The sequence below is a fragment of the Ranitomeya variabilis genome, chromosome 6 (assembly GCF_051348905.1).
Source record: "Ranitomeya variabilis isolate aRanVar5 chromosome 6, aRanVar5.hap1, whole genome shotgun sequence".
In the NCBI taxonomy this organism is placed as follows: domain Eukaryota; kingdom Metazoa; phylum Chordata; class Amphibia; order Anura; family Dendrobatidae; genus Ranitomeya; species Ranitomeya variabilis.
In genome coordinates, this window is record NC_135237.1 from 570617087 (window position 1) to 570640423 (window position 23337).

Sequence of the window (23337 nt, forward strand, 5' to 3'; positions counted from 1 at the left end):
TGTAAATTCACACTGAAGGCATCAAAACTATGAATTAACACATGTGGAATTATATACTTAACAAAAAAGTGTGAAACAACTGAAATTATGTCTTATATTCTAGGTTCTTCAAAGTAGCCACCTTTAGCTTTGATGGCTGCTTTGCACACTCTTGGCATTCTCTTGATGAGCTTCAAGAGGTTGTCACCGGGAATGGTTTTCACTTCACAGGTGTGCCCTGTCAGTTTTAATAAGTGGGATTTCTTGCCTTATAAATGGGGTTGGGACCATCAGTTGTATTGTGCAGAAGTCTGGTGGATACACAGCAGATAGTCCTACTGAATAGACTGTTAGCTGCTTTTTTCTTGCCATAAAACAAATTCTAAGTAAAGAAAAACGAGTGGCCATCATTACTTTAAGAAATGAAGGTCAGTCAGTCCGAAATATTGGGAAAACTTTGAAAGTGTCCCCAAGTACAGTGAAAAAACCATCAAGCGCTACAAAGAAACTGGCTCACATGAGGACCGCCCCAGGAAAGGAAGACCAAGAGTCACCTCTGCTTCTGAGGATAAGTTTATCCAAGTCACCAGCCTCAGAAATCGCAGGTTAACAGCAGCTCAGATTAGAGACCAGGTCAATGCCACACAGAGTTCTAGCAGCAGACTCATCTCTACAACAACTGTTAAGAGGAGACTTTGTGCAGCAGGCCTTCATGGTAAAATAGCTGCTAGGAAACCACTGCTAAGGACAGGCAACAAGCAGAAGAGACTTGTTTGGGCTAAAGAACACAAGGAATGGACATTAGACCAGTGGAAATCTGTGCATTGGTCAGATGAGTCCAAATTTGAGATCTTTGTTTCCAACCACCGTGTCTTTGTGCGACGCAGAAAAGGTGAACGGATGGACTCTACATGCCTGGTTCCCACCGTGAAGCATGGAGGAGGAGGTGTGATGGTGTGGGGGTGCTTTGCTGGTGACACTGTTGGGGATTTATTCAAAATTGAAGGCATACTGAACCAGCATGTCTACCACAGCATCTTGCAGCGGCATGCTATTCCATCCGGTTTGCGTTTAGTTGGACCATCATTTATTTTTCAACAGGACAATGACCCCAAACACACCTCCAGGCTGTGTAAGGGCTATTTGACCAAGAAGGAGAGTGATGGGGTGCTGCGCCAGATGACTTGGCCTCCACAGTCTCCAGACCTGAACCCAATCCAGATGGTTTGGGGTGAGCTGGACCACAGAGTGAAGGCAAAAGGGCCAACAAGTGCTAAGCATCTCTGGGAACTCCTTCAAGACTGTTGAAGACCATTCCCGGTGACTACCTTTGAAGCCCATCAAGAGAATGCCAAGAGTGTGCAATGCAGTCATCAAAGCAAAAGGTGGCTACTTTGAAGAACCTAGAATATAAGACATAATTTCAGGTGTTTCACACTTTTTTGTTAAGTATATAATTGCACATGTGTTATTTCATAGTTTTGATGCCTTCAGTGTGAATGTACAATTTTCATAGTCATGAAAATACAGAAAAATCTTTAAATGAGAAGGTGTGTCCAAACTTTTGGTCTGTACTGTACATCCAATGTGTTATGCAGACGGGCCCCCGATTTCCATTCATGAAGTTTATTGATAGATGTACAGGCAGCTGCCATTGAGATTGGAAGGCATGAAAAGCCCGGCGAGGACGTGGACGCTGCAGCTATGGAAAAAAGAGATGGTTGCACTGCGGTTTTAATAGATGCATTGATCCCCCATGGACGTTCTGGGGAGGCCGTTATCTCAGCCTTTATGCACACGACTTGTGACTCGCTTTGATCAATACTTTTTGTGTAGTCTTTTTTTTTTTTTTCCAAGAATTTCTGAACATAGAAATGTGTACATTGTGCTGAGGAACAGCAGACGATAAGACAGATGCTAATCTAAAGCTCCCGACACACATTTCATTGTGTCCCCGGCTCTTGTCTTCGATTTTTACTATCTGCAATAGAAATAGTAAAATGTCCTCAGTGACGGTAACAAAAAGTTCCTAGAAATACTGTCCTGTATTACACTCCAGAGCTGCACTCACTATTCTGCTGGTGCAGTCACTGTGTACATAGATTACATTACTGATCCTGAGATACATCCTGTATTATACTCCAGAGCTGCACTCACTATTCTGCTGGTGCAGTCACTGTGTACATACATTACATTACTGGTCCTGAGTTACATCCTGTATTATACCCCAGAGCTGTACTCACTATTCTGCTGGTGCAGTCACTGTGTACATAGATTACATTACTGATCCTGAGTTACATCCTGTATTATACTCCAGAGCTGCACTCACTATTCTGCTGGTGCAGTCACTGCGTACATACATTACATTACTGATCCTGAGTTACATCCTGTATTATACTCCAGAGCTGCACTCACTATTCTGCTGGTGCAGTCCCTGTGTACATACATTACATTACTGATCCTGAGTTACATCCTGTATTATACCCCAGAGCTGCACTCACTATTCTGCTGGTGCAGTCACTGCGTACATACATTACATTACTGATCCTGAGTTGCATCCTGTATTATACTCCAGAGCTGCACTCACTATTCTGCTGGTGCAGTCACTGTGTCCATACATTACATTACTGATCCTGGGTTACATCCTGTATTATACCCCAGAGCTGCACTCACTATTCTGCTGGTGCAGTCACTGTGTACATACATTACATTACTGATCCTGAGTTACATCCTGTATTATACCCCAGAGCTGCACTCACTATTCTGCTAGTGCAGTCACTGTGTACATACATTACATTACTGATCCTGAGTTACCTCCTGTATTATACCCCAGAGCTGTACTCACTATTCTGCTGGTGCAGTCCCTGTGTACATAGATTACATTACAGATCCTGAGTTACATCCTGTATTATACTCCAGAGCTGCACTCACTATTCTGCTGGTGCAGTCACTGCGTACATAGATTACATTACAGATCCTGAGTTGCATCCTGTATTATACTCCAGAGCTGCACTCACTATTCTGCTGGTGCAGTCACTGTGTACATACATTACATTACTGATCCTGAGTTACATCCTGTATTATACTCCAGAGCTGCACTCACTATTCTGCTGGTGCAGTCACTGTGTGTATACATTACATTACTGATCCTGAGTTACATCCTGTATTATACTCCAGAGCTGCACTCACTATTCTGCTGGTGCAGTCATTGTGTACATACATTACATTACTGATCCTGAGTTACCTCCTGTATTATACCCCAGAGCTGCACTCACTATTCTGCTGGTGCAGTCACTGTGTACATACATTACATTACTGATCCTGAGTTACATCCTGTATTATACTCCAGAGCTGCACTCACTATTCTGCTGGTGTAGTCACTGTGTACATACATTACATTACTGATCCTGAGTTACATCCTGTAATATACTCCAGAGCTCCACTCACTATTCTGCTGGTGCAGTCACTGTGTACATACATTACATTACAGATCCTGAGTTACATCCTGTATTATACCCCAGAGCTGCACTCACTATTCTGCTGGTGCAGTCACTGTGTGCATACATTACATTACAGATCCTGAGTTACATCCTGTATTATACCCCAGAGCTGCACTCACTATTCTGCTGGTGCAGTCACTGTGTACATACATTACTGTTGTGAAATTGGATTTTGGGCTCCCCCGGTGGCCACTGGTGGAATTGAACTTGTGTGCATCATCCCCTCTGTTCACCTGTTCCCATCAGGATGTGGGAGTCGCTATTTAACCTTGCTCCTCTGTCACTTCCATGCCGGTCAACATTGTAATCAGAAGCCTTTCTGTGCATGTTCCTGCTACCAGACAACTTCCAGCTAAGTCGGACTTTTGTCCTTGTTTGTTTTTTGCATTTTGTTCCAGTTCACAGCTGCAGTTTCGTTTCTGTGTCTGGAAAGCTCTTGTGATCTGAAATTGCCACTCTGATGTTATGAGTTAATACTAGAGTCTTAAAGTAATTTCAGGATGGTGTATTGATAGGGTTTTCAGCTGACCATGAAAGTACCCTTTCTGTCTTCCTGCTATCTAGTAAGCGGACCTCGATTTTGCTAAACCTATTTTCATACTACGTTTGTCATTTTCATCTTAAATCACCGCCAATATATGTGGGGGCCTCTGTCTGCCTTTCGGGGAAATTTCTCTAGAGGTGAGCCAGGACTATATTTTCCTCTGCCAGGATTAGTTAGTCCTCCGGCCGGCGCTGGGCGTCTAGGGATAAAACGCAGGCTACGCTACCCGGCTACTGTTAGTTGTGCGGCAGGTTTAGTTCATGGTCAGTTTAAGTTTCCATCCTTCCAAGAGCTAGTTCCTATGTATGCTGGGCTATGTTCTCTTGCCATTGAGAACCATAACACATTACATTACTGATCCTGAGTTACATCCTATATTATCCTCCAGAGCTGCACTCACTACTCTGCTGGTGCAGTCACTGTGTACATACATTACATTACAGATCCTGAGTTACATCCTGTATTATACCCCAGAGCTGCACTCACTATTCTGCTGGTGTAGTCACTGTGTACATACATTACATTACTGATCCTGAGTTACATCCTGTAATATACTCCAGAGCTCCACTCACTATTCTGCTGGTGTAGTCACTGTGTACATACATTACATTACTGATCCTGAGTTACATCCTGTAATATACTCCAGAGCTCCACTCACTATTCTGCTGGTGCAGTCACTGTGTACATACATTACATTACTGATCCTGAGTTACATCCTGTATTATACTCCAGTGCTGCACTCACTATTCTGCTGGTGCAGTCACTGTGTACATACATTACATTACTGATCCTGAGTTACATCCTGTATTATACCCCAGAGCTGCACTCACTATTCTGCTGGTGCATTCACTGTGTACATACATTACATTACTGATCCTGAGTTATATCCTGTATTATACCCCAGAGCTGTACTCACTATTCTGCTGGTGCAGTCACTGTGTACATACATTACATTACTGATCCTGAGTTACATCCTGTATTATACCCCAGAGCTGCACTCACTATTCTGCTGGTGCAGTCACTGTGTACAGACATTACATTACTGATCTTGTACAGATACAGAGGGCTATGGAGGGTGTGTGATCAGATGCTATGAGGGACACACGGTGCAGCGCAGTGGATAGCACAGCAGCCTTGCAGCGCTGTAGTCCTGTGTTCAAGCCCTACTAAGGACAACATCTGCAAAGAGTTTGTATGTTCTCTCCGTGTTTGCGTGGGTTTCCTCCGGGTTCTCCGGTTTCCTCCCACATTCCAAAGACATACTGATAAGGAATTTAGATTGTGAGCCCCAACTGGGACAGAGACGATAATGTGTGCAACCTGTAAAGCGCTGCGGAATATGTTAGCGCTATATAAAAATAAAGATTATTATTATTATTATAGGGACCAGATTTGGAAGACAATTTTGATAGATAAGCAGGGCGATAGTTCGATATAAAGAAATGCGTTTTCAGGCTATGCTTAAAACTGTGGGTATTGGGAATTAATCAAATTATCCTGAGTATGCAAGAAGTCTTGGAGACTGGAGTGAGAGGTTCGGATTATTGAGGATGTTAGTCTCTGAGGGCTCGGGTAGGTGGTAGTAGGTGGTAGACAGAGATGAGGGAGGAGTTGTAGGGCGGTCCTGAACCAAGGAGCACTTTGTGGGTGAGCGTGATAGGTTAATATTGGACTCTGTAGCGGATGGTTAACCAGTGTAATGACTGGCACAGGGTGGAAGCATCAGTGTAGTGGTTGGAGAGGAATGTGATCCTGCCTGATGGATTGGAGAGGGGGGAGTTTAGTGCGAGGGAGACTGATTAGTAGAGTTGCAATAGTCTCGACGAGGATGAAAGATCTGAATCACGGGTGACCCCAAGACAGCGGGCGTGGTGCTGGGGACTAATGATGGAACCACACACGGAGATAGCAATGTCGGGCATAGATCGGTTAGTGGAGGGAAGAAACCTGAGGAGTTTAGTTTTTGACAGGTTCAGTTGTAGATAGAGGGAGGACAATCACTGGTGACTGTAGTAATGCGGGTGTGATGTCAGGAGACGGTGTATAATTAGTGTGATCAGTATAGAGATGGGACTGAAAACCAAAGCTACTGATGGTTTGTCCAATAGAGGCAGTGTATAAGGAGAAGAAGACGGGGCCTAGGACTGGGACCTGAGGACCCCCGACAGTAAGGGGAGCCAGCAAAAGACACAGTGAAGGAACAGTCAGAGAGGGAGGAGGAGAACCAGGAGAGAACAGTGTCTTTGTGACAGAGCGGAGCATAGTGAGGAGGAGCTGGTGATCCACAGTGATCACTAGATCAGCAGAGAGCAGGATCCAATGGATTTAGCTGTTAGTAGATCATTAGAGGCTTTAGTGAGGGCAGTCTTAGTAGAGAGTAAGGAGCAGAACGTGGATTGTAGAGGGTGAAGAAGAGAGTTATCCGAGAGATAGCGGATTAGACGGGAGTGGACCAGGCGTTCCAGGAGTTTGGAGATGAAGAGAAGATTAGAGACCGGTCTGTAGTCAGCAGCGCAGTCCTGATCCTGGGATGGTTTTTGAGCAATGGCTGTATGATTGAGGAGGGAAAGATAAAATATTTGAGTTCCCTTTCCCAGAAACGAATAACCACTGCACCAGTATAAAGAATCGGAGAACAACTTGATTCTTTTTTTATTTGGGAGTAATGACATAATAATGCCTCTTATATATGAGAAGGACAATGGCTCAGTGGTTATCACTGTACTATATATTGGGCAGCACGGTGGCTCAGTGGTTAGCACTGTACCATGCTTTGGGCAGCACAGTGGCTCAGTGGTTAGCACTGTACTACGTATTGGGCAGCACGGTGGTTCTGTGGTTATCTCTATTGTGGCTCAGTGGTTAGCACTGTTGCTTTGCGTCGCGGGGGTCTTGGGGTCAAATCCCACCAAGGACAACATTTGCAAGGAGTTTGTATTTTCTCCCCGTGTTTCGTGGGTTTCCTCTGGGTTCTCCGGTTTCCTCCAACACTCTACACACAGACTGATAGGGAATAGATTGTGAGCCCCGATGGGGACAGTGATGATGATGTCTGTAAAGCGCTGCGGAATATGATGTCTCTATATAAGAAAAGCGTAATAATATACACGTGTGTCTTCTCCATCCTCCACGTCCGGCCAGAGGAGGATACCTCTGCTTATTAGGGTCCTGAGCAGCTGATGGCCGTGGGTAACATTGCCGTCGTTACATAATAGCTGTGTAATCTCACATTGGATTATGTATCGGGGCCTCTGCTGCCGGTGATGGGAGCAAGGAGTGATCCACCACTAGTCCGTACTTGTGGGATGGAGATTCACCTCCCAGCACTCTGTGGGGTCATTTGTATGGGAGGGTATAACAAGTGTGTTGACGCTGGTTTGCTTCCATTTACATGGGGCTGTCACTGGCAGGATGCCCTTGCAGATTGTGAGCCCTCGCGGGCAGGGTCCTCTCTCCTCCAGTTGTGACCTGTATTGTTTAGGATTATTGTACTTGTTTTTATTATGTATACCCCTCCTCACATGTAAAGCGCCATGGAATAAATGGTGCTATAATAATGTGCGGGCATTCGATCGTTCAGCAGCACCTCCAGATTTGGATGAGGGGATGTGAACTACATTCAGGAAACTGGATGCCACTGCTGGTGGCTTTTTTCGTTGGTTCATGTTCGTCGCCGTGTCCATGTGTCTGCGGGTAACATACACTGCATCTGCTGAGGATATGATATATTGTATGGAGGCATCGATGCAGAGAGCACCATTGGCCACATGTCCATCGTTATGAAGCTCTGGGGTCCTCTTATGTGCAGTGTCCAAGATGTCAGTAATAGGTAAATTCAATCTTATGTCCACCTGTGAGGTGATCGAGCATTCACAGCGGCCATGGAGCATCCGTATCTACCCAGTGCTCTGTTCGGGTAACAGACACAGGCGAGAGCAATGGCCGAACTCTGAGTCGCTGCTATCTGTCCTGAACATGGGCTGGAAGTGAGCTGTGCAATCACAAGGTTTTCCTACTTCCTAAAGCTTCATGTAACTGACCTTGCGGTGTGACTGATCTCTTCTCCTGACCCTGCAGTGTGACCTCTTCTCCTGACCCTGCAGTGTGGCCTCCTGACTCTGTGGTGTGACTGGCCTCTTCTTCTGACCCTGGTGTGACATCTTCTCATGACTACAAGGACATCTTCTCCTGACCCTGCGGTGTGACTGGCCTCTTCTCCTGACCCTGCGGTGTGACTGGCCTCTTCTCCTGACCCTGGTGTGACATCTTCTCTTGACCCTGCAGTGTGGCCTCTTCTGACCCTGGAGTGTTGACATCTTCTCCTGACCCTGCAGTGTGACCTCTTCTCCTGACCCTGCAGTGTGACTGACCTCTTCTCCTGACGCTGCGGTGTGACTGGCCTCTTCTCCTGACCCCAGTGTGACATCTTCTCCTGACCCTGGAGTGTGACATCTTCTCCTGACCCTGCGGTGTGACTGGCCTCTTCTCTTGACCCTGCAGTGTGGCCTCTTCTGACCCTGCACTCCTAATTCCTGTATGAGCACTTGTTTGTCTGGTGGCTGTGATGTGTGCACAGGGTACAGGGCCTGGTCTCTATATTTCCAGATTTGTATCTGTGTCGATTTCTTCATATATTAACACTATTCTCCCCTATCATTACATTATGCCACGTAACATGATAACTTATTACATGAGACTTCACCCTGTGTCATCTTCTTATTTCAGGAGTGGCGATCAGCACTTATGCCAAATACTGTTACCGGAAACTCCAGAAAGCTGCCCTCATGGGAGCGAAAAAGGTAAGTACACCCCCCCCATCCCCCAACTCTACATGTGTGTGCAATAGACAGGTGTGATGTATCAGCATACTCAGAACAAATTGAACAACAACTTTTGGGGTCCAATTTCTCCTGTTACCTGTTGTGAACTCCGTTTTCAGGCTCCCTCTTGTGGTCACAGATGGTATTGTGTGACTTTGGTTTTTTGGCTCCCCCTGGTGGTTTGGTTTATTATCCTGCGGGTCTGCTGGATCAGCTGCCTCGTTATTCACCAGGGAGGCTCCTATTTAGCTCTGCTTCACTTCCACTTGTTGCCGGCTGTCAATGTATTCAGTGCTATTCTGATTACTCCTGATTATCTCGTTTTCTGCCTCTTCAGGATAAGCTAAGTTCTGTTTGAATATTTTTTGCTCATCTGCCTGCAATATGATTTCTGTGTATGATGAGTCTAGTCCAGCTTGCTAACATGTGATTTCTTTTTGCTGGTAAGCTCTGGGGTACGGAGTTGCTTCCCCCGCACCGTTAGTTGGTGCGGGGGCTCGAGCAATCTCTGCGTGGATATTTTGCATAGAGTTTTTTATTGACCGCACAGTTTCCTTCCTATTTTCTGCTATCTAGTATTAGCGGGCCTCATTTGCTAAATCTGATTTCATCTCTGCGTTTGTGCTTTCCCCTTAACTCACCGTTAATATTTGTGGGGGGCTATTCTATATCTTTGGGGTCATTCCACTGAGGCAAGTGAGGACTTACTTTCCCTCCAGGAATAGTCAGTTTCTCAGGCCGTGACGAGACGTCTAGGGTTTTTAGGTAACGTTCCACGGCTGCCTATAGTTGTTTGCGGATAGGATCAGGTTGCGGTCAATCTAGTTACCACTTCCCCAGAGCTAGTAGTCTGTTCAGTTACTTAGCTAGTCCGACCTGCGATCCTTGCCACTAGGATCATAACAGTTACCCTTGTGAAAATACAAAACTGGGGGCTAAAAAATCATTTTTGTGAAAAAAAAAAAAGAATTTTTATTTTCACAGTTCTGCGTTATAAACTGTAGTGAAACACTTGGGGGTTCAAAGCTCTCAAAACACATCTCGATAAATTCCTTAAGATGTCTACTTTCCAAAATGGTGTCACTTGTGGGGGGTTTCAATGTTTAGGCACATCAGGGGCTCTCCAAACGCAACATGGCGTCCCATCTTAATTCCAGTCAATTTTGCATTGAAAAGTCAAACGGCGCTCCTTCCCTTCCGAGCTCTGCTATGCGCCCAAACAGTGGTTTACCCCCACATATGGGGTATCGGCGCACTCAGGACAAATTGCACAACAACTTTTGGGGTCCATTTTCTCCTGTTACCCTTGGTAAAATAAAACAAATTGGAGCTGAAATAAATTTTGTGTAAAAAAAAAAAAAAAAAAAAAAGTGAAATGTTAATAATAATTTAAACATTCCAAAACTTCCTGTGAAACACCTGAAGGGTTAATAAACTTCTTGAATGTGGTTTTGAGCACCTTGAGGGGTGCAGTTTTTAGAATGGTGTCACACTTGGGTATTTTCTATCATATAGACCCCTCAAAATGACTTCAAATAAGATGTGGTCCCTAAAAAAAAAATGGTGTTGTAAAAATGAGAAATTGCTGGTCAACTTTTAACCCTTATAACTCCCTAACAAAAAAAAATTTTGGTTCCTAAATTGTGCTGATGTAAAGTAGACATGTGAGAAATGTTACCTATTAAGTATTTTGCGTGACATATCTCTGTGATTTAAGGGCATAAAAATTCAAAGTTGGAAAATTGCGAAATTTTCTAAATTTTCGCCAAATTTCCGTTTTTTTCACAAATAAACGCAAGTTATATCGAAGAAATTTTGCCACTATCATGAAGTACAATATGTCACGAGAAAACAATGTCAGAATCGCCAAGATCCGTTGAAGCGTTCCAGAGTTATAACCTCATAAAGGGACAGTGGTCAGAATTGTAAAAATTGGCCCGGTCATTAACGTGCAAACCACCCTTGGGGGTAAAAGGGTTAAAGCCCATGGCACTGTGGCTAACCTCCCTAGATGTGGACGGAAAAGAAAAATTGACAAGAGATTTCAACGCAAGATTGTGCGTTTGTTGGATAAAGAACCTCGACTAACATCCAAACAAGATCAAGCTGCCCTGCAATCCGAGGGTACAACAGTGTCAACCCGTACTATCCGTCGGCGTCTGAATGAAAAGGGACTGTATGGTTGGAGACCCAGGAAGACCCCACTTCTTACCCTGAGACATAAAAAAGCCAGGCTGGAGTTTGCCAAAACTTGCCTGAAAAAGCCTAAAACGTTTTGGAAGAATGTTCTCTGGTCAGATGAGACAAGAGTAGAGCTTTTTGGGCAAAGGCATCAACATAGAGTTTACAGGAAAAAAAGAGGCATTCAAAGAAAAGAACACGGTCCCTACAGTTAAACATGGCCGAGGTTCCCTGATGTTTTGGGGTTGCTTTGCTGCCTCTGGCACTGGACTGCTTGACCGTGTGCATGGCATTATGAAGTCTGAAGACTACCAACAAATTTTGCAGCATAATGTAGGGCCCAGTGTGAGAAAGCTGGGTCTCCCTCAGAGGTTGTGGGTCTTCCAGCAGGACAATGACCCAAAACACACTTCAAAAAGCACTAGAAAATGGTTTGAGAGAAAGCACTGGAGACTTCTAAGGTGGCCAGCAATGAGTCCAGACCTGAATCCCATAGAACACCTGTGGAGAGATCTAAAAATGGCAGTTTGGAGAAGGCGCCCTTCAAATATCAGGGACCTGGAGCAGTTTGCCAAAGAAGAATGGTCTAAAATTCCAGCAGAGCATTGTAAGAAACTCATTGATGGTTACCGGAAGCGGTTGGTTGCAGTTATTTTGGCTAAAGGTTGTGCAACCAAGTATTAGGCTGAGGGTGCCAATACTTTTGTCTGGCCCATTTTTGGAGTTTTGTGTGAAATCATCAATGTTTTGTTTTTTGCGTCATTCTCTGTTGTGTTTTTTCATTTAAGACAAATTAAATGAAGATAATAATACCAAAGAATTTGTGATTGCAATCATTTTCAGGAAGAAACTGAGTATTATCTGACAGAATTGGAGGGGTGTCAATACTTTTGGCCACAACTGTATATATTATATAGGAGACACTGAGACTGCTGTGTATACATGACATAGGAGACACTGAGACTGCTGTCTATATATTAGATAGGAGACACTGAGACTGCTGTGTATACATGACATAGGAGACACTGAGACTGCTGTCTATATATTAGATAGGAGACACTGAGACTGCTGTGTATACATGACATAGGAGACACTGAGACTGCTGTCTATATATTAGGAGACACTGAGACTGCTGTGTATACATGACATAGGAGACACTGAGACTGCTGTCTATATATTAGATAGGAGACACTGAGACTGCTGTGTATACATGACATAGGAGACACTGAGACTGCTGTCTATATATTAGATAGGAGACACTGAGACTGCTGTGTATACATGACATAGGAGACACTGAGACTGCTGTCTATATATTAGATAGGAGACACTGAGACTGCTGAATATACGTCACATAGGAGACACTGGGACTGCTGCCTTCGTCATAGGAATTGTATGGGAGTGCAGGGCGCACTAACTCCGTTCACAAAGAACGGCCTGGCACTGGCCAGCATTAGTGCATACTCCTGCATTGCATACGCTGTAGCATGCAGAAGTGAACTCTGTGTGTGTGCTTGTGGTGCAGGGAAGAATTATAGGGCCAGCTGCTGGTAAAATGGGGCCATCTGGCCAAGCACTGTGGTGTCCAGGAATTGGCCCAGCGGCTGGAGGAAATTACCTAGGCACTAATGCCAGTGATACTATTAGATGCAGACCTGTGCGCTGATAACAAGCTGGATGGTCCCTCTCCTCCTGGGTGCGCAGGACATGGTGTCCGTTGTTTCCATAAAGAATTTCACCCTCTGATTCCTCCAACCACAGAAAAGTCTCCATTTTGCCGCAGTCCATTACATTGAGCTTTGGCCCTGAGAATACTGCAGCGTTTCTGGACTGTGTTGATATTTGGCTTCTTCTTTACATCGTGGAGCTTTCCCTTGCATCTGTGGAAATCTGTGAGTCTTCTGATGATCTAATGTGCTGTAGATGGAGAATATTCAGCTGTTCACAGATCGGTGACCTCCGACCATCTTTGCTTCAGAGAGACTCTGCCTCTCTCACGTGTTCCTTATACACAGTCATGTGACCCTGCGGCCCTTTTTCATTACATCCACTTACTTTTTCATCCTTTTGTTAATCTCATACCGACTGTTCTGAGATTTGTCTGTTCTGTGTGATCTGTTCTGTATGATAGTGTGGAGCTACGAGATTTCCAGATCATTGCTTCTTGTGTTCTGCACATGTTACACAGCGGACACACTGCGATAGTAAATGTACGTATAGCGGTATGCTGTGTGTATTGTTACTTTACCTTCCGATATTGGCTGCACATTGTACTGATCCTCCAGCGCCGCTAGATCCGCATCCTCCTGTGACCTCCGCTCACTGCTTCCTCCTTCTTGTCGTCAGTCTCCTGGCAGCGCCCCAGATGGGTTAGTTTCGCCCTTGAGGATATTTTTAATTAACTGCCAATTAATTAACATTGCTGTGTATCAGCCAACACAGATTCCCAGAGAGCGTGGCCTGAGAGTGACCCGCAGCAGCGGCAAACCATGTGCTGATCTGTCACTCCCAGCACCGGACACCATATCATCTGTCCTCAGACATGTGCCAGTGTTACATAGGACTGCAGGGAGCCTCTACTGCATTATCTGTGCTCGGAGAGCTATCACTGTTATATGTGGTGTTACATAGGACTGCAGGTGACATCTACTACATTATCTGTGCTCAGAGAGTTATCACTGTGTTATCTGTGGTGTTACATAGGACTGCAGGTGACACCTACTACATTATCTGTAGTCAAAGAGATATCACTGTGCTATCTGTGGTCTTACATGGGACTGCTGCTACCATATATTCCATGGTCAGTGGGTGCTGAGTGGTAGGTTTCGCTGGGGGCCACACTCCTGGGTGCTGCCGTGCCCGGGGTGTACTTCTTTTCTATAGATATATTTTTGCTGGTGTCCGGTACTACGAATTCTTTTTCTGCAGTGAGACGGCAGTGTTACCATGGTAACGGGCAACACTGCAGCTTCTCTCTCCTTCCTGTAGCGCACCTCAGTGTAGCCGCGCAGCATCCTAATGAGCTATCCAGGTCCTCGGCATTAGCGCATAGACCTCTCCCATTTCATGTGTCTGTCTGGTGGATTAGTCTGGTCGCTCCCTGCTCCTCGGCCGCAGGGACTTCCGCAGCCTCATACATGGACACTGGTGCTTGTGAGCGTCTGCAGAATGTGTCACGTGAGCATCCTGCTGCCATTATTCTGCATGTTACGTTCCCCCCCTCACTCATGCTTTTATAAGATCACTCCACGCTGGAGATCTGACTGTCCGTCGCCTGCCCGGTGACAGCTGCTGTCATAGCACATCAGCTCTCTATACCACCTCTATGTAGCTGTGGCTTAACATTTCTCCTATCTAAAGATAAAACTGCAGTGTGACAGGTATCTTGCAGACTGCAGCTGGTTTTCTACCAGATTTTTGCTCTATAGTTCACAACATTACTTCTTAAATTGTTAGTTACATTCAGACTAGACAAATGTAACCTTTCAATGTACAATCTACAAAGCACAAGCACCCTCTGTCAGAGACGGGGAGCAGGGCTGTATGTGGTAAGTGGGTGAGCTATGTGAGTGATGTGGAGCAGGGCTGTGTGTGGTAAGTGGGTGGGCTCTGTGAGTGATGTGGAGCAGGGCTGTATGTGGTAAGAGGGTGGGCTCTGAGTGATGTGGAGCAGGGCTGTGTGTGGTAAGAGGGTGGGCTCTGTGAGTGATGTGGAGCAGGGCTGTATGTGGTAAGTGGGTGGGCTCTGTGAGTGATGTGGAGCAGGGCTGTGTGTGGTAAGAGGGTGGGCTCTGTGAGTGATGTGGAGCAGGGCTGTGTGTGGTAAGTGGGTGGGCTCTGTGAGTGATGTGGAGCAGGGCTGTGTGTGGTAAGAGGGTGGGCTCTGTGAGTGATGTGGAGCAGGGCTGTGTGTGGTAAGAGGGTGGGCTCTGTGAGTGATGTGGAGCAGGGCTGTGTGTGGTAAGAGGGTGGGCTCTATGAGTGATGTGGAGCAGGGCTGTGTGTGGCAAGTGGGTGGGCTCTGTGAGTGATGTGGAGCAGGGCTGTGTGTGGCAAGTGGGTGGGCTCTGTGAGTGATGTGGAGCAGGGCTGTGTGTGGCAAGTGGGTGGGCTCTGTGAGTGATGTGGAGCAGGGCTGTGTGTGGTAAGTGGGTGGGCTCTGTGAGTGATGTGGAGCAGGGCTGTGTGTGGTAAGAGGGTGGGCTCTGTGAGTGATGTGGAGCAGGGCTGTGTGTGGTAAGAGGGTGGGCTCTGTGAGTGATGTGGAGCAGGGCTGTGTGTGGTAAGAGGGTGGGCTCTATGAGTGATGTGGAGCAGGGCTGTGTGTGGCAAGTGGGTGGGCTCTGTGAGTGATGTGGAGCAGGGCTGTGTGTGGCAAGTGGGTGGGCTCTGTGAGTGATGTGGAGCAGGGCTGTGTGTGGCAAGTGGGTGGGCTCTGTGAGTGATGTGGAGCAGGGCTGTGCGTGGTAAGTGGGTGGGCTCTGTAAGAGACGGGGAGCAGGGCTGTGTGTGGTAAGTGGGTGGGCTCTGAGTGATGTGGAGCAGGGCTGGGTGTGGTAAGTGGGTGGGCTCTATGAGTGATGTGGAGCAGGGCTGTGTGTGGCAAGTGGGTGGGCTCTGTGAGTGATGTGGAACAGGGCTGGGGCTGGGTGTGGTAAGAGGGTGGGCTCTGTGAGTGATGTGGAGCAGGGCTGTGTGTGGCAAGTGGGTGGGCTCTGTAAGTGATGTGGAGCAGGGCTGGGTGTGGTAAGTGGGTGGGCTCTGAGTGATGTGGAGCAGGGCTGGGTGTGGTAAGAGGGTGGGCTCTGTGAGTGATGTGGAGCAGGGCTGTGTGTGGTAAGAGGGTGGGCTCTGTGAGTGATGTGGAGCAGGGCTGTGTGTGGTAAGAGGGTGGGCTCTGTGAGTGATGTGGAGCAGGGCTGTGTGTGGTAAGAGGGTGGGCTCTGTGAGTGATGTGGAGCAGGGCTGGGTGTGGTAAGAGGGTGGGCTCTATGAGTGATGTGAAGCAGGGCTGTGTGTGGCAAGTGGGTGGGCTCTGTGAGTGATGGGGAACAGGGCTGGGTGTGGTAAGAGGGTGGGCTCTGTGAGTGATGTGGAGCAGGGCTGTGTGTGGCAAGTGGGTGGGCTCTGTAAGTGATGTGGAGCAGGGCTGGGTGTGGTAAGTGGGTGGGCTCTGAGTGATGTGGAGCAGGGCTGGGTGTGGTAAGTGGGTGGGCTCTATGAGTGATGTGGAGCAGGGCTGTGTGTGGCAAGTGGGTGGGCTCTATGAGTGATGTGGAGCAGGGCTGTGTGTGGCAAGTGGGTGGGCTCTATGAGTGATGTGGAGCAGGGCTGTGTGTGGCAAGTGGGTGGGCTCTGTGAGTGACGTGGAGCAGGGCTGTGCGTGGTAAGTGGGTGGGCTCTGTAAGAGACGGGGAGCAGGGCTGTGTGTGGTAAGTGGGTGGGCTCTGAGTGATGTGGAGCAGGGCTGGGTGTGGTAAGTGGGTGGGCTCTGTGAGTGATGTGGAGCAGGGCTGTGTGTGGTAAGTGGGTGGGCTCTGTAAGTGATGTGGAGCAGGGCTGTGTGTGGTAAGTGGGTGGGCTCTGTAAGTGATGTGGAGCAGGGCTGTGTGTGGCAAGTGGGTGGGCTCTGTGAGTGATGTGGAGCAGGGCTGTGTGGTAAGAGGGTGGGCTCTGTTAATGATGTGGAGCAGGGCTGTGTGTGGTAAGTGGATGGGCTCTGTGAGGGATGTGGAGCAGGGTTGTGTGTGGTAAGTGGGTGGGCTCTGTGAGTGATGTGGAGCAGGGCTGGGTGTGGTAAGTGGGTGGGCTCTGTGAGTGATGTGGAGCAGGGCTGTGTGTGGTAAGTGGGTGGGCTCTGAGTGATGTGGAGCAGAGCTGTGTGTGGTAAGTGGGTGGGCTCTGTGAGTGATGTGGAGCACGGCTGTGTGTGGTAAGAGGATGGGCTCTGTGAGTGATGTGGAGCAGGGCTGGGTGTGGTAAGTGGGTGGGCTCTGTGAGTGATGTGGAGCAGGGCTGTGTGTGGTAAGTGGGTGGGCTCTGAGTGATGTGGAGCAGAGCTGTGTGTGGTAAGTGGGTGGGCTCTGTGAGTGATGTGGAGCACGGCTGTGTGTGGTAAGAGGGTGGGCTCTGAGTGATGTGGAGCAGGGCTGTGTGTGGTAAGTGGGTGGGCTCTGTGAGTGATGTGGAGCAGGGCTGTGTGTGGTAAGAGGGTGGGCTCTGTGAGTGATGTGGAGCAGGGCTGTGTGGTAAAAGGGTGGGCTCTGTGAGTGATGTGGAGCAGGGCTGTGTGGTAAGTGGGTGGGCTCTGAGAGTGATGTGGAGCAGGTCTGGGTGTGGTAAGTGGGTGGGCTCTGTGAGTGATGTGGAGCAGGGCTGTGTGTGGTAAGTGGGTGGGCTCTGTGAGTGATGTGGAGCAGGGCTGTGTGGTAAGTGGGTGGGCTATGTGAGTGATGTGGAGCAGGGCTGTGTGTGGTAAAAGGGTGGGCTCTGAGTGATGTGGAGCAGGGCTGTGTGTGGTAAGAGGGTGGCTCTGAGTGATGTGGAGCAGGGCTGCGTGGTAAGAGGGTGGGCTCTGTTAGTGATGTGGAGCAGGGGTGGGTTTGGTAAGAGGGTGGGCTCTGTTAGTGATGTGGAGCATGGCTGTGTGTGGTAAGAGGGTGGGCTCTGTTAGTGATGTGGAGCAGGGCTGTGTGGTATGTGGGTGGGCTCTGTGAGTGATGTGGAGCAGGGCTGTGTGTGGTCGGTGGGTGGGCTCTGTTAGTGATGTGGAGCAGGGCTGGGTGTGGTAAGTGGGTGGGGTCTGTTGGTGATGTGGATCACGGCTGGGTGTGGTAAGAGGGTGGGCTGTGTCAGAGATGTGGAGCAGGGCTGGGTGTGGTAAGAGGGTGGGCTCTGTTAGGGATGTGGAGCAGGGCTGGGTGTGGTAAGAGGGTGGGCTCTGCGAGTGATGTGGAGCAGGGCTGGGTGTGGTAAGAGGGTGGGCTCTGTGAGTGATGTGGAGCAGGGCTGGCTGTAGTAAGAGTGTGGGCTCTGTGAGTGATGTGGAGCAGGGCTGGGTGTGGTAAGAGGGTGGGCTCTGTGAGTGATGTGGAGCAGGGCTGGGTGTGGTAAGAGGGTGGGCTCTGTGAGTGATGTGGAGCAGGGCTGGGTGTGGTAAGAGGGTGGGCTCTGCGAATGATGTGGAGCAGGGCTGGGTGTGGTAAGAGGGTGGGCTCTGAGTGATGTGGAGCAGGGCTGGGTTTGGTAAGAGGGTGGGCTCTGAATGATGTGGAGCAGGGCTGGGTGTAGTAAGAGGGTGGGCTCTGTGAGTGATGTGGAGCAGGGCTGGGTGTGGTAAGAGGGTGGGCTGTCTGAGTGATGTGGAGCAGGGCTGGGTGTGGTAAGAGGGTGGGCTCTGTGAGTGATGTGGAGCAGGGCTGGGTGTAGTAAGAGGGTGGGCTCTGTGAGTGATGTGGAGCAAGGCTGGGTGTGGTAAGAGGGTGGGCTCTGTGAGTGATGTGGAGCAGGGCTGGGTGTAGTAAGATGGTGGGCTCTGGGTGTGGTAAGAGGGTGGGCTGTCTGAGTGATGTGGAGCAGGGCTGGGTGTGGTAAGAGGGTGGGCTCTGTGAGTGATGTGGAGCAGGGCTGGGTGTAGTAAGAGGGTGGGCTCTGAGTGATGTGGAGCAGGGCTGGGTGTGGTAAGAGGGTGGGATCTGTGAGTGATGTGGAGCAGGGCTGGGTGAAGTAAGATGGTGGGCTCTGGGTGTGGTAAGAGGGTGGGCTCTGTGAGTGATGTGGAGCAGGGCTGGGTGTGGTAAGAGGGTGGGCTCTGTGAGTGATGTGGAGCAGGGCTGTGTGCGGTAAGAGGGTGGGCTCTGTAAGTGATGTGGACCAGGGCTGGGTGTGGTAAGAGGGTGGGCTCTGAGTGATGTGGAGCAGGGCTGTGTGCGGTAAGAGGGTGGGCTCTGTAAGTGATGTGGACCAGGGCTGGGTGTGGTAAGAGGGTGGGCTCTGTAAGTGATGTGGACCAGGGCTGGGTGTGGTAAGAGGGTGGGCTCTGTAAGTGATGTGGACCAGGGCTGGGTGTAATAAGAGGGTGGGCTCTGTGAGTGATCTGGAGCAGGGCTGGGTGTAATAAGAGTGTGGGCTCTGAGTGATGTGGAGCAGGGCTGGGTGTAATAAGAGGGTGGGCTCTGTGAGTGATCTGGAGCAGGGCTGGGTGTAATAAGAGGGTGGGCTGTGTCAGAGATGTCTCCTTCTGTAGCCGGGTTCCTGTCTCTACTCTCAGATGTAATGTCTCCCTGTAGAGAAGCTGTTGTTATTGTCAGGGCTGCTCTTTGCCGGGGTGCCGCCAGCTTTGTGTGCCGCCAGCTTTGTGTGCCGCCATCTCTCTGCACATTGTGTTTATGCTTATCAGGACGCACATCCTTCGCTCCCGGACACTTCTAATACAATGATATTTGCCTTCTAGGGATTGAAGAAGCCAAACCTGGAGGAAATCAGGCACGCCCGCAATGCTGTGTTCAGCCCGTCCATGTTCGGCAGCTCCTTACAGGAAATCATGAACATGCAGAAAGAGAAATATCCCGAAAGGCAGTTACCGTGGGTCCAGACGCGACTCTCCGAGGAGGTGTTGGCTCTAAATGGTGACCAAACTGAGGGCGTTTTCAGGTACTTGCTGACCAGAAGAAACCTTAACGATTTGTTCACGGGTCAAAAACGAGAATGACGCAGATCTGGGACACCACAGCGCCATTCACAGAGTAGAGTCCGTTCTTGGTACTGCAGCATCAGTCACATTCACCTGCAGAGGAGCAGAGCTGCAGTACTGGGAACGACCGCTATGCAGTGCATGGCGCTGTGTGTGCATCTGACACCGCAGGCCCTGGTAACAGCTGACTGGTGGTGCTGGGTGTCAGACCCCACTGGACTGGGTGTATGGAGTGCACTGCTGGACATATCTTTTCCACTGTTTGTCCTTTCAGGGTTCCTGGAGATATAGATGAAGTGAACGCCCTAAAGCTGCAAGTCGATCAGTGGAAGATTCCCACTGGGCTGGAAGATCCTCATGTTCCAGGTTAGACGCCGACTGAAATTAAAGGGGTTGTCCAGCGCCGGTCACTACTGCTTCATTAGGTGGGCAGTCATGATGATGTGTCGTCTGCCCATTCCTGCCTGGGCGCGTGCACAATCAGCAGCCGCTGTGCTCTTTTCGTATGGACAGGACACGTTCACACATCCTGGCACACGAAGGGTTACAGGGATATCCCCTCTCGGTGGATTCCCTATCAATCTTGATAACAGGGCTGTGCCACCTCCATCTGTGTGGGGCAGAGCGGGCATGCTCAGCCGCCGTGTGCTCACTGGGACTACTGGAGCGAGTGAGCGGAGGTTGAGCATGCCCGCTGCGCTCAGAACTGTACTGCAAAGCCCTGATCTGGGGGTCCCGGTGGTCGTCCTCCTGCTGATCATGGGGGTCTAACTGTAACCTCTTGATGAAATCGTCGCCTCTATCCAGCCATCACTGCTCTCCTCACTTCTCGGCACCGATAGCGCGGTTTTAGTGTTCGGTTACACTGCACATGGCTGCAGTCTGTCTGCATCCCTGGCGGGGCGCCTTGTTACCATGGCAACCAGAGGGGGTGTGGAGGGTCTGCTCTAAATGCGGAGGGCCTGCGTTACCCCTTCCTCACTGCTCCATATTCCGCCGAGGTGCGGAGTGTGGAGGAGGCGGCCGAGCAGGTTACAGATCCTCTGTTTGCTGTCAGTGAATGGGAACACATGCAAAGGCTGAGAACTGCTCGATACTTCTCGCCGCTGAGGGTTTGTTGCAATGTATCCACCCTAGACAGTCGCCTGGACTCCAGAGCGATACATTGTGACATCCGTCTGCTGATGGCGGGCAGCACGTCTCGCACTAATTTTGAGGCGTCCACAGCGGCAACTAATCAAACTCTCCACAGAAAGGACAATTAATTTGCTTCCATCACTGATTGACAGGAACATCTCGCTTTCTCTTACCAGAGGTTCTGCAGCAGCTAAGGTGGTGTTTGCAGAGGAGATATTGGCGCTGCCCTTGTACAGCGTCCAATCCGGTGGTGTTGTGAGTACGGCATCCTTGGCGCTAGAGCCCTAATCATGTGACTTCACAGGGTCTAGTGAGCGCCAAAAGTTCCCAGGGTGCCGGCCACACAAGCGTCACAGAGGACCAGGGCAGCGTCGCGGATGGTATGACCAGGGCAGCATCACGAGGTTCAGACCAGGGCAGCGTAACAGAGGATCGGACAAGGGCAGCGCCATGGAGGGCAGGGGCAGGGCAGCACCATGGAGGGCAGAACTAGGGCAGCGTCATGGAGGGTCAGGCAAGGGCAGCACCACGGAGGGCAGGATTAGGAATGCGCCACGGAGGGCAGGAGCAGGGCAGCGCCACAGATGGTATGACCAGGGAGGATCGGACCAGGGCAGCGCCATGAAGGGTCAAACTAAGGCAGCACCACGGAGGGCAGAACTAGGGCAGCGTCATGGAGGGTCAGGCAAGGGCAGCACCACGGAGGGCAGGATTAGGAATGCGCCACGGAGGGCAGGAGCAGGGCAGCGCCAGATCCTTCCTATCGGTGATCAGTATGATGGGGCAGGAGGTGTAATAACCTTATACTGTATAGTTGTGTATAATGGTGTGACCCCTCCGCCGTTGTCTCCCGGCAGCCTCCTTATTGAAGCTGTGGTACCGGGAGCTGGAGGAGCCTCTGATCCCTCACGAATTCTACGAGGAGTGCATCACTCACTATGAGAACCCGGAGGCGGCCATCGCTGTGGTGCACTCGCTGCCGAAGCTGAACAAGATGGTGCTGTGCTACCTCATCCGCTTCCTACAGGTGACGCCGCTCGTCCGCTCCGCGTCGCCGCTTCTCTTCGCTTTACTTGATGTTTACACTCGATGGTAGAGAACGAGATTGAGTAAATCTTATGTGATCTTATGTTAATGTATAAATATATGAGGGGACAGTACAAGACCTTTCTGCTGATCTTTTTAATCATAGACCTGAGACAGGGACAAGGGGGCATCCTCTACGTCTGGAGGAAAGAAGGTTTAAGCATAATAACAGACGCGGATTCTTTACTGTAAGAGCAGTGAGACTATGGAACTCTCTGCCGTATGATGTTGTAATGAGTGATTCATTACTTCAATTTAAGAGGGGCCTGGATACCTTTCTGGAAAAGTATAATGTTACAGGGTATATACACTAGATTCCTTGATAAGGCGTTGATCCAGGGAACTAGTCTGATTGCCGTATGTGGAGTCGGGAAGGAATTTTTTTCCCCATGGTGGAGCTTACTATTTGCCACATGGGGTTTTTTGCCTTCCTCTGGATCAACATGTTAGAGCATGTTAGGTTAGGCTATGGGGTGAACTAGATGGACTTAAAGTCTTCCTTCAACCTTAATAACTATGTAACTATGTGAATGCCGTATCCCGAGCTCCAGACAATCACGGAGGGGTGTCCTAACTTGTGACCGTAAAGGGGTCCTCCTCCCAGATAGGGACGGCGTCCGGCTGAGGGGATACAGATACATTGTGACAACCAGAGAGTTCGCATTCTGTTGTCCTTAGCAACCAGACTGACCTGATCTCTTCAGCTTAACTCTTTCATGCCCAACTAAAATAGTGTCACTTGAAATATTGCAGGTAAATGTATTTATTTCCCTTTTTTGTTAGTTTTTCCCTGATTACACGCCCAACGAATGCACATCTCTCCCTCCATGTCCAGGATTTACAGTAAAATATCATGGCTGCTTGTACAAAAAAAAAAAACAACAGCACCACCCAGTGGTTATAGAGGTTGCGTGGAAGGATAGTAGCTGTTTAACCTTGTATGTGCTGCACATAAAAGCAACTGCAGTGGAGCACCCACTGTCGCCCGTCTGCTACCACTGGGCTCCCACTGTCGCCCCTCTGCACCCATTGGGCTCCCACTGTCGCCCGTCTGCTACCACTGGGCTCCCACTGTCGCCCGTCTGCACCCACTGGGCTCCCACTGTCTCCTGTCTGCACCCACTGGCCTCCCACTGTCGCCCGTCTGCTCCCACTGTCGCCCATCTGCACCCACTGAGCTCCCACTGTCTCCTGTCTGCACCCACTGGGCTCCCACTGTCTCCTGTCTGCACCCACTGGCCTCCCACTGTCGCCCGTCTGCACCCACTGGGCTCCCACTGTCGCCCATCTGCACCCACTGAGCTCCCACTGTTGCCCGTCTGCTACCACTGGGCTCCCACTGTCGCCCGTCTGCACCCACTGGGCTCCCACTGTTGCCCGTCTGCTACCACTGGGCTCCCA

At 49.4% G+C, this 23337-nt stretch overlaps 1 protein-coding gene across 5 annotated transcripts in view; it reads left to right on the forward strand.

The window, feature by feature from the left end:
• ARHGAP39 (Rho GTPase activating protein 39) overlaps positions 1-23337 on the forward strand; it is a 170097-nt gene that overhangs the window by 140831 nt on the left and 5929 nt on the right. For all 5 annotated transcript variants that reach the window (XR_013217097.1, XR_013217098.1, XR_013217099.1 and 2 more), the window contains 4 exons: positions 8749-8822; positions 19474-19673; positions 19988-20079; positions 21708-21877. Coding sequence is in view for 2 of the 5 variants with exons in the window: in XM_077271393.1 (XP_077127508.1) it covers positions 8749-8822; positions 19474-19673; positions 19988-20079; positions 21708-21877 (536 nt within the window). In the remaining 3 variants the exon portion in view is untranslated. The remainder of the gene's footprint in view (positions 1-8748; positions 8823-19473; positions 19674-19987; positions 20080-21707; positions 21878-23337) is intronic.